The 18,437-nt window shown below is 42.0% G+C and overlaps 1 protein-coding gene across 1 annotated transcript; it reads right to left on the bottom strand.

Annotated features, from left to right (window-relative positions):
- Nucleotides 1–137: 137 nt before the first annotated feature.
- cyth3b (cytohesin 3b) lies at nucleotides 138–17,074 on the bottom strand (the record flags this gene model as incomplete). The annotated part of the gene is made up of 13 exons (XM_079233217.1): nucleotides 138–210; nucleotides 2,036–2,190; nucleotides 2,363–2,434; nucleotides 3,097–3,173; nucleotides 6,195–6,306; nucleotides 6,747–6,895; nucleotides 8,056–8,168; nucleotides 9,269–9,349; nucleotides 9,776–9,894; nucleotides 10,045–10,111; nucleotides 10,911–10,975; nucleotides 11,305–11,387; nucleotides 17,044–17,074. The coding sequence occupies 13 exons, from the start codon at nucleotides 17,072–17,074 to the stop codon at nucleotides 138–140; spliced, it is 1,197 nt and encodes a 398-aa protein (XP_079089343.1).
- Nucleotides 17,075–18,437: the final 1,363 nt, after the last annotated feature.

Below are 18,437 nucleotides of genomic sequence, written 5' to 3'. Positions count from 1 at the left end.
CAGGGTCAAAATCTTTTCGGGGGTTTGACAGCCTTTTCTGTGGCGAAGCAGCTCCTTAGTGTGTGTGTAGCTTATGTGTTTATGAACGGAAGGAGAGAACGATGGAGGAGCCGGAGGGTTGAGAAGACTCTCCCTCTTCACTTCTTGTTGGCGATGCGTCTCTTCCTGGTGGCCAGCATGTCGTAGAAGGGATCTTTGCTGATGCTGGCCCTGGAGAAGAAGCCAATCAAAAGGACAGTGATGAAATAATTAGGCCACATGAGAGGAGGGTCTCGAGCATCTTTGATATGGAAATGTAGGCACATTTGTACAAACCCCTGCCTTAACTAGATAAAAAAAGAAGAAAGTTTGTGCAGTGACCTAGTTTGGTTTCCATGGTTTCTGAAGAGGAACTCCCCCTTCTCCCAAGTTTTTTCGTGGTACTCGGGTTCGTTGGAATCTCCTCCAGAACTCGTAGTAAAATACACAATCACGCACTTTCTGCAGGTTTAAAGGTCTGAAGGATGGTGAACAAATGTGCTCAAGATTTTTGACTCTTCTGCATTCTCTCACTACCCCCTTTTTTTTTTTAGAGCGATGGAAAGGCAGCGCACAATGAGAGCGAGTGAATCAGGAAGCCATTCAGGCTCTACTGAGGAGCCCAGTTTCACGGCTGCTAAATCCTGTTAGCACCAGCACAAAGCAAGAAGAGGCTCAACCCCCCACTGCGGATATCTCTGATTCCCTTTGCAACGCCACGCGCTGAAGAATGAATCTGTATGCGATGACTATCCTGCTCTTTTATTCTGCTCATTGTCATTTGGAACAACCCAATTTCATGAAACAAAAGCTGCACTGTAGGGTGAGCCAATCCAAGCAAGGCTGCTGTGACTAATGCAAAAATAACATTTCCTCCATTTCTGTCCTTAACAATATGTAAAACCTGATACATCTAATTTAAAACATAAAAATACATTCTGTCTGAGATCACAGTCTACTGAATCTACTTTCTCCATTGACCCAGTTGCTCCACCATCATCTAGGTCTGTGTGTTCGTGAGTCAATATAAGCAGATCCAACGTTGTCACTGTGATCATCTCGACTTCAGCAGAGGGGGGAAATCACCATTTCCATAAAACTCATTTTATCTACCCAGACCCCGAGTCCTCTTGGACCCCTCTGGTGAAGCACAAGCTTGTTAGCCTCCGTGGCTCTGAGTACATCAACCCAGTTTGGAGCTCCCTCTCCTGGATAGGTTTACTGGGTTTGCTGGCTCACCCCTGGGCTGCTCTAAGCAGTGACTAATCCCCCATCATCTCCTCAGTGAATACTCAGAGTATGGAGGAGGTGGGGGGGGGGATTGCACTATATTACAGTATACAAGCGTTCTGCTGAGCAAACTCTCTTTGACATTGCACCATCTTCTACGCAGGTGATTAGAGAGCTACATTTAGGTCGCTGACAGGCAGCAAGGTTATTATTACTGAAAGCAGCAGTATGTATAGTATCTGATGGACAGAAAACATCATATTGCTGGCAGTTTTACTATTTGAGTCCAATATTGTAATGAGAGCCTCAATATAGAATAGGTGTTTTTATAACTCACGTCAGTATATTTCCTGGGTCTTTTCTAGTCCATGAGCCAGACTTTCTACAAGTTTATGTCAATAACTAATATATTTAGTATGATAATCATTATTGAGTGGTAACCAACCACCACATCACCACCCTGATTTAGGCTAGGACCTTCATTAAAATGAGTAGTAGGATATTTTAGGGAAAACATTTTTTTTGATTTTATACTGTATAGAGATGAAAAGCTTGATTCTCTTCCATTTGTACGATAATATTACCCAGCAGCAGGTTAGCTAAGGTTAGCTTTGCATATGGACTGGAACACAATCTGCATACCAGCACCTCTAAAGCTGCACTTTATCGTTCTTGTTTAATTCATACAACAGTGAAGTGAACAACAGATCATGGCTTTACGAGGTGATTTACTGTTTCCCAAGATGCCAAACTATTTTGCTTTATGTGTCCTTGTGAAGAGTCTTACTTGATGGATTTAATCCACTCCTCCTTCTCTTCTGGCGTGGGAGCTGATATCCTGTACACCACATGGTTGCCCTCGACAACACGCCCATCTGCCTCCGTCTTGCAGGCTTTGATCACCTGGCCCTTGTGATTAGGTTTATAGAGCTCAAAACAGTTCTGGGGAACGGAGAGAGAGAGAGAGAGAGAGAGAGAGTAGGGCATCAACGGTGTGCTATTGTGAGATCTGACTGCACACATGACCAAGAAATGGACTTCCAATGTAAACGTCTAACAAAAACATACTTGACGTATGATCTAAGGGTGAGATCTCTAATGAGGCAACACTCACCGGTTTCCTTGGCTCCTCCACCTCCCTGATGCTGAGATTCTCCAGCGGGATGATCCCACGAGGCTCCTTGTCCTGAAGGAGAAACATGAGAGGAGGGAGAAAAACAACTAAGTAAATACAAAGAGAGTCTGGTAGCAAAGCAAGATACATGAACATATGTAGATGAGAAAAGTAGCAAAGAGGCAAGAGGAAGCGGAAGGGAAGAAACCGAGAGAAAGAAAAAGGACAGAGGAACGTAGAGGTTGAGAGGTCGGGAAAAGAGGATAAATCCTCTGTGATGTGTTTTGCTAGCATGGAAATCAAGCCGTCCTCTCGTCCTCACTGCTCTTTAACGGAGCAGATAATGTGTGTGTGGAGGAGTCAGACCAGAGGACGGGACATAATGAGAGTGTCCTGAAGGATAATACCAGGCTAGAGAGAGAACAGTGCTGATGCAGCAGCTAGCAGGGACACAGAGGCAATGATACAAGTCTTCAACGACACACATTTAAACTTATTCTCACAGAGTGACACGGAAAAGCAGCCATAAAGAAAAAAAATACAGCCATATTTGTTATTATCTCATTTGTTATGGCCCCAAATTCCCAAATCGTCCTCCCAACTGGATTTGATACCAGACCGTATGAATTAAGCATGTTTTCTTCGAGTCTCACACAAACACACACAGAAACCAGCAGATGCGCATGCAAAGAGGCCCTTAACTGAGCAAAACATCATCTTAGTGTGACACTCACTGTTGTGTATTCAAAGTAGTAGAGGCAGTTGTCAGTCAAGATGAACCACCTTCTCTTCCAGGTTTTCACTCGGCCCCCTGACAGGAAGAGGAACAGGAGACAGGAAGTCACACAAAGGCCACAGTGACAGACTGACTGTCTCCCAATGGGATAAAGAGCCGGGATGTGACTTTCACTAATGAAGCCCACCCACATGCGTTTCGTTTTCTTATTCTTCGGTATCTTATTACATAGATATTATGAAACAGCATTGTATGAATATTTGCTGCTACCTCATCCCTTCAGGCCTGCTATAAATCAGGAAAAAAGACCAAACACTGCATTTTAAATGAATGTTTCGGCATTAATTCATTGCCGTAATTCAATTTCCTGTGTAAAAAAGGCTTCTCCTCATCACATGATCATGTCATGTGGATATTAGACACGCATTCATACTTCCTTTACTTTAAAAGCAGTACATGCCATTGAAAGGTCAGTTAGTATGTTTGTCTGATCGAAAGTGTGTTAGATAGATAGATAGATAGATAGATAGATAGATACTTTATTAATCTCCAAGGGGAAATTTCTTGTCATAGTAGCGCCGTACAACTTGAAGATACAAATAAACACACAAGATAAAATATACAAAGAAGCAACCGGGATGAAAGATATATACAAATAAAATAAATATATAAACATATATATATATAAACATATACATATATATATATATATATATATATATATATATATATATATATATAGAATACAACTAACTGGAATGAAATATATTTACAGCCGCAGAGTGTATTCATTGACATCAATGTATGAGTTGTTTATTAGATGTTCAACCCTGCACATAAAGGAAGGTTTGATATTGAAACAATACTTTATGTTTGTATGCTTCTTTTTTTCCCGGCTTTTCAAAAATTTTTTTCCCGGCTTTTCAAAAATATATATTTCCCTCAATGTTTCAAACAGTGTTTCAAGTAAGTAAGTAATGCTGCTGTGGGTGGATGTTCAAATGTAAACCTGCAATAACGAGAAAACTCACTTTCTGAAGAATGCAGGAAAGAACGATGGTATGTACAATAGTAAGCACCACTATCTCTCCAAACTTACAGCTTTGATAAATGATGACGCAACTAATGAATTATTGCTGACTCTGCATATTATTATTTTTTAAAAGGCAATAGGATAAAACCACATTGGCTCTCAGGAGAAGAGAACAAACAGCACTTGATATGAACCTGACGTGGCACCTAAAGCAACCCTGAAGGAACACACATGTAGACATGGAAGCACAAAACACACAGACACACACACACCCACACCCACCCAGAGCAAATTCACCACCTCCCATGTTAACTTAACAAACTACATCCAAAAGAAGCAAAGAGAGGAAAGAGAGCGAATGCAAACGTCTTGCACGTTAGTTTGAAGGCAGGATTCTGCCTCTAGGCAGTGGCTGCAGTGTCGGAGGAAAACACCACTTGCCTTGGACACTTGGACATTCAAATGCAAACCTGAGCTCGCTCACACACACACACACACACACACACACACACACACACACACACACACACACACACACACACACACACACACACACACACACACACACACACACACACACACACACACACACACACACACACACAGTCAGGAAGACATGAAGAGCACATGAACTTTCTGATAATTTCCTGTGAGCGTGCTTTGACCTAAGATTCCTGATTAGTTCCTCGCAATACCAACATCCCTTACGGTCACAACACTTTTCACTGCAGCGTTTCCTTCCTGTTTTCACATGAGTCTATATGGGCCACACATAATTATAAAAGCTCCGGGTTTCCTTACATTTCAATAGACTCTGGCTATTGAATTAGCACCGCCAAATTTCCGCTCAGCAAAGAGAGAGATTTGGTAAAAAAAGGCATTTATTCCTTCACATCCTCCAGGGTTTATTTTTAGAGAGTTAAATTAGAAATATTACAGCGAGAACTAGTGCGGGAAAATGGCTCCAGGGAGGAACTGTACTAGAATGTAATCATGTTAGGTCTGTGAGCCACAATGGGGCTATTTACATTCGTACTCACTAGTTTGAAGAGACTAAAGAGACGTTACACAGAGTGTGAGGAATGTGCAGGTCAGAGCCAGGTGTGTGTGTGTGTGTGTGTGTGTGTGTGTGTGTGTGTGTGTGAGAACAGCAATAAAACTGATCACCTGCAGTGCCTTTAACCTTTAGCCTTTGACAAACAGTATCCAAGCTATTACACATTTTATGTGAAATAATAAATCAACCTCTTACAACAATTAAACGTGTTGAAAAAAAAAGACATAACGTTAATGTCTTTAATGTGTTGTGAACTGCAGAGCGATGGAGCGAGTTCCAAATCAAAAACATGTGTAAACAAACAGGAACAAATGGTGAAAAAATGTAGTAGAAATAGAACCAAAAACTATTCCCTCACCGAGAAAGCATGCAACCACATCCAGTCCCGGGCGCACAAACAGAAAACTCAAACAGAAGAAATACAGTGTGTGTTCCTTTCTAACCTACATTAAGATGAAGACGATGCACACACACACAAAAGAACATGCCTCCACTATTTTTCACATACTGTAAAATGTCTTCTAGAAGATCTGATTGTGCCGTGAGAATGTGCACACCTTTAGCATACTTTAGACAATACATATACGTGGTGTTCCTAGCCTTGTGTGATGTATTGAATCGGAAATACAATTTATGTAACCCTGTTTTATTGATGGTAGTGATCTGGCTACAGTTCCAGTAAAACACCAAACCATATCTGGCTTGATGTGAATTCAAACTAAAGTGAGTTTTATGCATCTGGAATTCAGTTTAATAGTATCTTTCAGCATTTGTTCCAACACATTAATGTTAATTCAGGTACATTGATGAATATTAGAAAAAAATGTGATGATCTGTCCCAGTTCATTATGTCTAAAACGTGATACCTTTACCATCAAGTGAAAGAGCAACAGTGATATTAACCTCCCCTCTTGTTCTCACTCGGCTGTGAGAATAAGGCCACAGTTGTAGTGAGGATAAGGGCGCGAGTAACCAGATAAAGTCATCCGGGATGCCTTGCACTAACCTAATTTAAGCAGCCAGCCCTCTCTGTCTGGGTTGAAGAACGTGTGCGTCAGGTCATTCCCATCATCCTCCGGGATCTTAAAGGGTTCGCTTTTGATGCTGTCGTATAAATTCTGGACGGAGAAAGAAAACAAGAAGAGATGAACATCATGAAACCGAAAACAATTCCAGACAGCTTCTGTCTCCATTCAACCAGTCTTAAGTTATACTTTGTTGTTGGAGAATAAAATGAATCATACCTCATTGGCTCTGGGAGCTATAAAAAAAGTGTATTTTTCTACTTAAAAGAAGCCAAGGCCCTTTGGTAAAGATGTCAGCCTACACTATGTGGGTAGTTGCTTTTATGTGTTTTACTTTGAGAGATTGTAAAAGATCATTAGCATCAGTATCTGGAGAGAAGCTCTAATTGTGCTGAGCTGCAACAGCTCAATTAGAGAAGCGTGACTCTCTGCTTTGCATGATGGAGAACTTCCTATATAGGTTTCTTTCTCTGTGCGCACCACACTGGATACATTTGTCATACCTAACGCACTAATAAAGCCAAAGCTCTCACCCTAAGTAGCTCCTCCGGGAGGTCTCCCCCCTCATTGATTCCTCTGTTCATGGAGATGAAGCGCTCAACGGGGGGCTTGTCTCTGACGTTGGGATTGTGCAGACTTGTGTTCAGCATAATGATGGCAAATGATAGGACGTAGCAGGTGTCTGTGGAGGTAATTAAACAGAGTCACTTGGAGACATAAGATACAGCACAAGCCCACGACTGTGAGTGTGTTTGTACACGTTTTCTTGCTTGGAGTTTATGGATTAGTGTGAAAATGATTTGAACTTTTGTCACTCTGTCTATCTTAAATTATTGATATCATATTATAAAGACTATATTGAGAACATGCACTTGGTTATATTTCAATTTCAAACATTTTCATTCAAATGTGAAGAGCATCGGTGAGCTGTACAGTGGAGTTATAAAAATGGTATTAAGACGACGGCACAAATGATTTGTGATAAATTAGACGGAAATTCATCAACAGATTTGCCCACCACAAAAATATAGGTCTGTCTATTAAAAAGCTGAGTTTAATCTACAAAGAGCACCATGTTCTGGGAAACACAGACTCGTGGAGCCCTCCAAGGCCACATACAAATCCACTGATCTCGTGAGTCCACATCATAACTCCTGCTAACCTCCCCCTCATCCATCCACACACTAACTGCCCCAGTCAACATGCCCTGCACTGTAATTTACGACCCTGAGCGCACCGGTCCTGAGAGATGACCAATAACTAAGTCTGGGTGTGTCACCACTGCACCACATCAATATTCATGACCTGAGCTGTCACCTGCGTCCTCCTCAACACTCGCTCGGTTAACACGGGCGCAGAAGACGTAGTGCGAGGGCCCGAGGGAGCGCTAATGACCACCTTTGACCCACGATCGATTTAATCATCACTGCTGGAGACACAAATAGCGATCTCTCCGTGATCAGTGAGGAAGTTGAAAACAGGAGTAAACAGACTGTTGGTCCATTTATGATCCTCTGAAAGCAGATATCTACAGTATGTACAGATTGTAAAGCCCTCTGAGGAAAATTTGTGATTTTGGGCTAGATAAAATAAACTAAATTGCTCAAATTTTCCTGTATTTTAGGAAAAATCTCTCGGGTTATGGTCACATTTTAAAGATTTATACAGCCCGAACAGGTCCAGATGTCTACTAGGGGAAAACAGACACTCAGAAACATTGATCTGAGGCCGAGGTGGTCTGGCTGGCCCACATTATCTGTCCTGGACTGTCTAGCAGAGTCTGACTCATATGTCTGCTGCAGTGTGTGTGTATGTGTGTGTGTGTGTGTGTGTGTGGGGTACCTGTGGACTGGAAGACGCCAAGATTGCATTGGCAGTACCTGGAGGCGAACGCCTCCATCATACGATCAATCTTCTGGGCTTCACCAGGAAGTCTGAAGCTCCACAGAAACTGCCTACAACAGCAGGAACAGAGAGAAAACAGCTCCTGAAATATTGATGCAAATGTCTATTACAGGATGAAGATATTCACTGTAAATTACAAACCCAACTACATTACTAACATTAGGAAACAGAGTGTTATTTTAATAGCATTCAAATCAACATCCAAGTGATAATTGGAGCTGATGTTAAATGATACCTAAAAAACTAAACAAACGTGGATCTAAATCAGTCAAAGTCTGACATCAACGTAAAACCGAAAATGAATTGATCAGTTTAGTTAATATTCAAGTTGATATTAAATTGGGAAACTATTCCGAGAAGTTGAAAATATCCGTTGCACTAAATAATACAGAAGAAAAAAACATAGATCTCACATCAGCCATCATTCAAGGTAATTTAACTGAATCGATATAGTGTTAAAACCTTTGTACACCCACACAGGTGTTAATCTGGCTGATTAGACATCTTCTCAGGACTGTGTGGGCGTGTACAGACTAATTGAGGAATCGCTTTCCTAAATCTCCTGTTAGCTGTTGAAATGTTAGGGCGGGACAAATTATACCTCGATCATTCTTATTGGTAGATGAAGATTTGTGAGCTGGTGAATTCCCACCAAAGTGCTAAAAATTAAGTTGCCAACACAAGAATCTTTCCGTAAATGCATCTTAATCCCCCGTGATGACCAACCGGTGTGAAAAAAACGCCATCATCCCATTCATTTTTAATGAGACCAATGCGGTGATGCAGTGCCAATGCAGAGGCATCCAGCTAACAAAAGTACAGGGTCATCTGCAAAGAAGTTGAACCTGGCTAAACTGTAACACAGTCTCATCAGTCAAATAATAGGACACAGCAGTTGATGGTCTATTAGCCAACTCAATAAAATACATGCTAGTATACATTACCGTTATATTACTTGTAGCATGTACGATATAATTCTACTGTTTACCTCATGGCGATGTTTGAATTTCATAGTGGTTTTTGATTTGACTACAAATGTTATTTTTGTATCAAACAGGACTTCCTGAATCATATTTCGCCTTTAGGAAGACACCCACACCAACACTGATCCTTTTCTTTACCGCGGTGCTGCATTTGTTCGTTGACTCACCTTAAGGCTTGTACGAGGTTGAGGTCTGCAAACTCATGAAGCTCTACAAACGCATGCAGGACCTTGATGTTGAAGTCATCCCTGGAGGAGAGGAAGGTCACAAGTCACACATGTTTAACTGTTCAATTCCATTCAAACAGAATCAGGAAAAACAGACGCCAGACTGTTAATACGTTATATACGTTGATACATTCGTCTTGTGGGGTCACGGTGAAAAGAAAATGCTTTCATGTCATAGCACTAGTGTTTTTCAAAGAGAAAGCCATTGTGAATGCAGGCAGCATGAAAACCCAGTTGTTATGACAATCCTATCCCCATTGATTTCCCTTCGATAAGAACCACATGTCCGCTTAGTTATTTTACTGGCACCGTCTCCCGTCGCTGCTCTGCTCCATAAATCCAGACCACTAATTTCCTGGGGCTTTATGCCATCGCCTGAGCACATGCAGTGCAGATCTGACAGAGAGATGGGGAGAGGAAAAACAGAGGGAAAACTGGAGAGCTCACCGTTCCCCTAAGTAGTCCCCTATGACTGTTTTGTTGAGCCCTTCGCCTTTGTAGAGGAACTGTGAGATGTCCTCTGGGGTGTTCTGCAGAAGATCGTTCTCCAGAAGAAACAGGATCCCCTGTTTAGAAGGAAAAAAAGGTACTTCTTTTGGACTGTTTTAACAGACTGGATGGATGTCTGGGAGATGTTTTTAATTTTTTTAAATTGTAAATCAACCGTAAAAGTGTTATTGAATCACACAAATAGTCAGTTTAGGGCAAGGCCTGACCTTTTTAGGGTCCATGTTGAACTTCTTCCTCCCCATGGCGATCTGTTTGTTTCTTTGCGTGGTTTTACTGAATCAAAAAACACAGAAAAACATCCATCATGTCACAGTTGAGTGGTGTTGTCCCCGTGCAGCTGCGTTTGTTCAGTAAGTCAGTTTGGGATGGGTTCATCCAGTTTGTTTGTTTACTACCATCAACTGAAGACTGAGTGTACAGAGGATTTAACCTCAGAAAACTGAAAATAGGCTTAACGTGGCTGCATGTGACTCGTCACCTGTTCATGCACTTGTGTGCATGAACGGTTTAACCCATCCTACAACCATTTAAATGTCACTCTTTTGCACGAGCACCACAGGGAAATCTCAACCTTTGTGTGTCTGTGGCATGGTCTGTGCATGCTCCCTACACTGCATGTGTGCCCAAAATAGCCCAATCCCCTTTGCCAGCTGCACCTGAGACACACACACACACACACGCACGCTCCACCTCATCAACCAATCTAATGAAAGCTTCTGAATGCAGACTGTTTGGCTAATGTTTAGTCAAAGGACTGTCCCGCTTCACTCCTCAAACAAAGGAGGATTATCTCTCTCTCTCTCACACACACACCCACACAACCACAACCACACACACACACACACACGTGTGAGGACTGATAGTTTGACAAAAGTGGTGATGGCTATTTTACACTGTTTTTTAACATTTGACAGACTAAGCAATTTAGAGCTGCAACGATTGGTTGATTGTTTAAACTTTTCAAGCAAAAATAGAAAACATTTGTTGGTATCAGTGTCCTAAATGTTAGTATTCTGGGTGGTTTATTCAATAATGAAAACATTCATTATTTGCAGCCCTGAAAAAGACTCACCTCTCCCCCACACAGGTTAGCTGCTCAATCTCAGTCATCACTTCTGCGATCTCAAACTTCAGCCGCTGCAGAGAAGAAAACAGCAAATCGACTCTCATGAGTTTCCTTAAGTTTTTTTAATTGTTAGAGATGGTTGATATGGTTCAAATCAATATTACACGACCATAACATTATCATTTTAAGAGGGTGTTTCTTCCTTTATTAGACAGGGGACAGGTTGGAGGTTCTATACTTTTCTGATATTTAGACAAAATCACACATAAAATAATGTTCAATGCCATGTAAAACACTTCAATAACTCGTTTTACAATAGGATCACATTACTCGTCCCCGCTTATGGGAACTTTCTGCTGCTGGAGCAAATAAAACACATCATTCTTGCTTCAACACTCACTTCAATATCATCCAGAAGCTCCTTTTTCCTGCGCCGTATATTCGACAGCTCATCTCTTTCTTCCAAAGACAGGTCCTCAGGTACTGGAAAATACAGAGAAGGGAAAATGAAAGAGCATGTGTGAGCGAGAGAGGGTGGGAGGGACAGGGTTATGAGGATGGATTAAATTAATTCACCTTCTGACCAGCCAGTCAGAGTCAGAGGGATTATTAAACTGGCAGTGTTCAATAGAGCCATCCCAAAGGCATTACTCATGACTTCAATTGATAGACTAACAGATATTTGTTTGTAAAAGGTGAACTCGGTACATTCCTTCCCATTCAGTTACGGAGCAACAATAGAATTCATTTGGAGTTGTGTTTGTGTGTAAATCCAATATCGTCCAGTCTCTCCTTTTAGCTTTGCCTTTGGTCTCCACCAAATCCTGAGGGTACTACCTGTCTCTTTAGCTGCTAAATGCTCCACTATAAGGCTGTACGATTATGTCCAAAATGATAATCTCAATTATTTTGATTAATTTTTAGATCATGTTTATTTATCACAATTATTTATTGATTTTAGGGACGACATTATTACTCTTTCCATTTAAATAAACATAGCGCTGCTTCCACATCTCAAGCTACATTACTGCTAATGTACAATTATTTGCATCAGGATCAAACTAGGGACTACACCTGCAACATCCAGGAAGGTTTTCAACCGGCTGCCACTGCAGATTGCAGATACAGCAGCATAACAGCTTCCCAAAGGTGAAGCTGAAACATCTTGATTGCTGACTGGTAGCTGGCTGTTAGTTTAGGAAGCGCTTGATTTCTATGCACGGAGCACGCATTTTAAACTTCAATACTGCACTCGATGATGTTCATTTAATCGTGGACAGCAAAATCGTGATCGCATGCAGCCCTGCTATGTTCACCAGACCAAATAGCATTTTTTCCGCTGAAAACAATACAATGAGAGCGTGAGAGTGAACCAACACGTAACGTTGTGGGCCGGACAGCTAAAAATGAGCTGAAACTCACAATAAAGCTCTGTGAGGCAGTGAGGAGCTGCATAATCAGGTGATGAGTCTCTGTAGGGTTATCACTACGAGTCACCCCTATCCCACTGCCATTTTAATTATGAAATATTTATTGTAGCTGCTTCAAGGACATGAAATATCTGGATATGCATTTGTGAACATGTCTATATACAGTTTGTACATGTAGCCATCAACTGGGCATCTGGCGAGGCCTGCCCTCTCAAATATTGGCTTTCTGATAGTCGACTGTCGTCGGGCTCTCATTTGGGGTAATTAACACTGCAGAGAGAGACTTCATGCAACATGCATGTTTTACTGCATGAGCACACAAACACAGCATACACAGGTGAGTACACAATATAAACGCCATGCATACAAAATTTACGCCACACACACACAGCATTTTTTTTATTCTCCACTGTGGGTCCCCGGCCCCTCGGAGAACCTCCCCCTCTCTCCTCCAACACATCAGAAAACAGCAATCCATTTGAGAGCGAGCTGACAGGAAGTAGGTCACTTTCACATGGAGCTATACCAGATTGTGCTTCTCCTACGCTGTTTCTTTCTCTCACACACACACACACACACACACACACACACACACACACACACACACACACACACACACACACACACACACACACACACACACACACTCCCCCTCTATCTTTCTTTTTGCCCGCCTCCACCCCAGTGCTTGAAGTGGGGGTGAGAGTAGATTCAAATCCCCCAACTGAATCATACCGCTAAGCAGCTTTGCTATCCAGGCGTTTTTCCCCCCAGTTGTTTCCCCTCTGACTGTAAATAATGGAAAAAGAAAAGTAAAGTTATTTCCTCTCCTCTGTATCTATCTGGTGCATCTCTCTCACACACTTGTTAAATCCTCCCTTCTCCTCAGTCTTGCTCTGTAAGACAAAGTGACAGAGGCAGCGTGGACTATTAGGTTGTTACGTTCGGAGGGCTTGGAGCTCATGTTATCACAAACGAGCAGCCAGTCAAGAGAGCAGGGGTTCCAGATGGCTGTGTGATCATTTCTCTTTCACACATGGTGCTCACACAGTGTCTACCAACGCCTACAAGATGAAACTAGACTAGGAAGTCTGAGGAGAGAGAAGCACCGCTCATTATAAAAAAGATCACTCGCCCCATATTTGTCAAGATATGGCTACAAGGAAGAAAAATCTAATGTGAACAAAACGTTGATTTTAAATGGCAATAGAAGTGGGAGAGAGGTTGGTGGGACTGTGTGGGTGGATGAATTGGAAGTCTGCGAAGGGTCTTGTTTTCACTTTATTTTTTTGTTTCCTTTATTTTTTTTTTTAAATATCTCTCTCTCTCTCCTTACTGTGTTCAGATAGAACGCAAAGCAAACTGTACGAAAAGCGATGTCACGCAAAGAACCAGAATCAGACGAGAACCAAGACCAGAATCCGCTTCCTTTTTCTTCTGAATAAACCTTTACTTTGCACTTATGTAAAAGAAAAACAATAGTTTTGAAGCTTTCGATCATATCACACGACCCTCCTCATGTGCGTCCATCATTTTACGCGCATGGAAAACATTATAACATATTTGTGACTCTTTGGGAGACTTAACTTTTCACAATAATTCATTTCCATTTCTCCTTCTCCTTGTCCATGCAACAGGAGTTTTGTAAGGACCCTAAGTGAAGGGTCTGTGGGGTTGAAGAGGACACACAAAAAGAGAAAAGTTGCAAAGAGGCAATGTCTGCTGATGAAAGAAACTAAAGGATGCTCTCAATGCCAAACAGAAAAGAAAGGGAACGACTCAAGAGTGATGTACAAACAGATACCAGACATCTTCACACTCTCAGCCTCCTTTGCTCTCTTTCCTTGGCTTCAGTTAAACAGCCTCATAAAGCAGTAATTGTGGAGCAAAGAGACCCTGCAGGCAACCTACGTCTGTAATGCGCAAAAACAACTCCTCCACCCCTCCGACTCTGGCTGAAAGAGCTCGTCTGGACCGGAGAATGGGACAGATTGTCTGAGGAGGCCAAATCTGTTTTGGGTAACAATTCCCCTGCTGTGTGTGTTTTCGTAGCAGGATGAAAATGCAGAGTAATCTGATATCATTGTGAGGACATCTACTGCTGTACAGCTGAGGCTGGACCCCTCATGAATTATGCATGAAAGGCTCGCAATGAGCGTGTGTTTTTGTGAGCAGATTCCCATAGAGAGCAGCACTCCACATAAAAGAAAATCCATATTAGGTTATATACAAACCCTCCATGCTTTACCCCAGCCACATAGATTACCACTCAGCCTTTTCCTACTATGACTTAGGGGCCTGGTGTTCCAGAAACAATCAATACATAATCATAATAGTTCAAACTTGCATGCTTAACCTCTCCCACCCCCATCGCTCTTGAAGCAAGCATCAACGAGTAGCTGCCACGGTGCTCCAGTTATCTCTGACGGACACGTGGTCCAGATTTCTTCGAAGGAAAGGTTATTGGGTTTGTAACGTTCCCTTTTAGCTCTCTTCACTTGGTCAACCGTAACCAGCCGGGTCAACACCTTCTCAGGGAGTCAGAGAAGAGGTCACGAGCAAAGTTCAGCCAGGGTCAATGCAACGTTACGGACATGGTAGGATTTAACGACTGTATTCTATTAGAGAGTTTTTCATCCAAGTGAGCAGAATTTACTAGAGTAGGATACCGACGATGTGACGATGGTGACCGGCTCAGCAGTTTTCATGAGTTAGTGGCAGAGTCATGATGTGGAGTCGTGCTGAGGCGTAGGTCATATTTAAATATTCTTCTCAGGGGATCCGTTTCAAATATTGCAGGGAGTAATAGAACATGAAGGATTGAGCTGTTAGATATAAAGCTGCAGGGGACAAACCAGCAAACCTTCAACAGGTCATCAAGGTACACAACTCCTTTTAATGGAGCATGAGATCCGATTGTAGTTGCTTTCAGCAGAGGAAAAATATGCAAATTATTGACTCTTCTTTTGACGAGAACAATGTGCCCCAGTAGTTTCTGGTAGTAGATAAATTAAACTCAATGGGTCAACGTACGGACGATCCTCAGTGCGAAGGTTGGGAGAATTTAATTGTTTAAACACAAAGATCTAGCCATTTAATTTTGCTCTCAAACTGCAATAGATTGATGCCTTTAACTTTGAAATATACACAACGTGCTTAATTTTGCAGAAACAAAAATTGCAATGTCAGTTTTTCCCAATATCCTGCAGCCCTTACTAGGACGGAAATCTTAAGTATCATGACATTTAAGTAAGAAAACTTAATCGAATCACTCCGTGTGTCTGAAAGTATTCAGGTCATTGTCAGTTCAGGTTTCAGTTGGTATATCATTAGTGGTAACATCTCATGACTCCATTTAAACTGGAACTGCTGCTCTAGACGGTCACAGGGGTCATAAAAAAAGGAAAACATGCGATCACAAGCAGATTATTCAAACCGCTGATAAGAGAAGCTATGTTTCAGCTCAATGACGCTCTTTGTTGGAGTCACTGATCGCGGTTTCAGTTCACGTCAATAAGCAGAACTATTTATACTCGTCAGCATAGAAGTGCTGCTGCATGATCTGTGGATGAAGCTTTCGATCCCAATCAACTGTAAAACTACTTATGGTCTTGAATAATACATTACTTCCCCGTCCAGTCCGGATAGGAAGACCTCAGTCCTGATGCAGTTTACTGTCTAATGCTTCTGGAGATACTGGAGGGATTTGGATCCAATTCACGTGACAGATAGGCCTTTATCGGCGGATCGCAAAGTCAAATGACTAAATGCCTTTGACAGTCAAGCCTTTACAATATCCTTGGCATCAAGGTCAGTGGAGCGGTTGTTTTTGCATACTGATACCCCTGTTGTATTAGATTCCCTGAAACTTGGAGAGTCACGAAACTACGTCAACATGTGAGCTCACGCCTAAAGAAAATGCAGAAACTGAAAGTTACATAAAGGTTTCATTTAAACAATATTTCTGATGCTCACAAATGTTGACAGATAAAGGAAAGGCCACATTCAATTGTGTAATTCTACTAGTACTAGAAAGAAAAGAAGAATATGGACCTGCAGATGGCTGTGAAATATGTCATGAAATATCTGTTATGGAGCATTGTTCGTTGTGTCTCAGTCAAGACTGCAGCAGTCACAACGTGTGAAAACTACTCTCGTCTGGCCGATATCCAGATAGTTTAATTCAGGATCTGTTGTTAACAAGCGAAAAGTTACAACACCACCAGCAGTCTTTTCACCCTTACACCTATTGAACTACAGTAAAACTAATTTAGCTCAACTTGGCAAAAAAACTTCACACAACAAAACCTGTATTGTGCTTCTGAAAGTGACAACCTTCCTAAATTTTCAGCAGGCTTGCTGTGTAACAATGGAGGGGATGTCTGCAGTGATTAGAGCCGCTGGGCTGGTCTTCCCGTAACAATGGCAATGCCGTAAACACGAGGAGGGCAGAGGCCGTTCCCACCACAAGCTAATTAGAGGGCACTTGCACAAGTTCACAACACCAGCTTGTGGCGTGGTTGCTGCATGTATGTGCAACCCAGCTGAGTTAAGGGCGATGCAAGAAATCCGGATGAGTGAGTCAGAGTCGGTGACAAATTGACAAAGAAAACTTGTGAACTCTGTCCATGTAACACTCTGCTGCAGGTGAAAATAAGGCAACTCAACTCAACAAAAAAACACATTTGTTTCCCGAGTAAAAGACATACCACTTCGCCTTTTCCGCTCTCCAGTTCCCATGATGACAGACATGCCATCAGCCGAGGTGTCTGTATCCTTACGCAGGTCAGTGCTGAAAGTGTCAGTACTGCGGCTGAACTGCTGGAAGAGCTTTCAGCAGCTTGTTTCGCGCTGGCGTAACCGTGAGATTGTGGCTGGTAGGTGTGTAGTAATTGTTTCCTCCCCTCTGCGTTACTCCTACTCACAGCTCTCAAACATGCAGACACACACAGACAGACAGACAGACAGACAGACAGACAGACAGACAGAGACACACACACACACACACTTTGACATTAGTGGTATGGAAATAGCGCACATTCCTCCTACTGCAACCCACCAGTCTGGTCTATCCAGCTCTCTGTTCACCTCCTCTAGTCTCATCCCTTCTTTTTATCCAACTCTGTGCAGTTTTTCAACTCCTCTGTTTCAACTCTCTTTTATTTGTCCTCAGATACACACAGAGCTCCATCAGCTCGTTTCTATATTTCACCCGGAGAAATCGCAACTCTAACGTCAGGCCTAAAACCACCAAAAGGTCCTAAAGGCTTCTGGATATTTATTATGATGATGATGGGATCTTGGCCTGCATTTCACATCAGATCAGCAGCGCTGAGGGTGCAGCAACAACAGCATAGTGCACTTGTTTTAATTACAATCCACTCACCTTAAGAGTCTGTATGAGGCTTGAGTAGAAGCCACTCCAGTCCACAGTGCTTAGGCTACTGTCCACTTTACTGAGTCACTACTCTGAGGTTTCATCTTCATTCCTCAATATGGCAAACATAAGATTTACAACCGTGACTGACTATGCCCTTTAAGTATCTTTAGACGTAACTCTTTAGACTCAGAATTGACCGCTAAAACAGTGCATCAAACTGCATGGGCATGTACATGCTGGAGTACAAGATTTAAAAAAAAAAAAGATAATTACCCCAACCATAACATTTATTTGATAGGCTTTTCTGCTCCAACAACACATTAACATTGATGTTATCCGTTAGTCACTATCCTCCAAGAAGTTCTTCCTTTGGGCAAGTTTTACATTCGTCTCATGATGATAATATTGATTTCACACACATGAGAAGTTGTGATTTACGTATTTCTTTTGTCTGTAAATCAAATGTCCATATCCACAATCAAATCTCATGACCAGCCAAACAAAGGAACAGCAGTTATCTCTTCTTTTTTCTTCAGACAAGCTATTCATCTTCCACTGAGGTCAGGTGGCATGTACTGCTCCACTGTTATAATTAAGAGAGGTAGTAATGGCTGGAAAACGTCAATAAAAGAGTTGAGCTGCTCTGAGAGTCATGCTACAATGGATTGCAGCATGAACACAGACTACAGCTGAGGCTGATGGAAACGTGATTGTTCTTTTCAG

The sequence above is a fragment of the Taurulus bubalis genome (assembly GCF_910589615.1).
Source record: "Taurulus bubalis genome assembly, chromosome: 17".
Classification (NCBI taxonomy): Eukaryota; Metazoa; Chordata; class Actinopteri; order Perciformes; family Cottidae; genus Taurulus; species Taurulus bubalis.
This window is presented reverse-complemented; position numbering and strand designations above follow the sequence as displayed.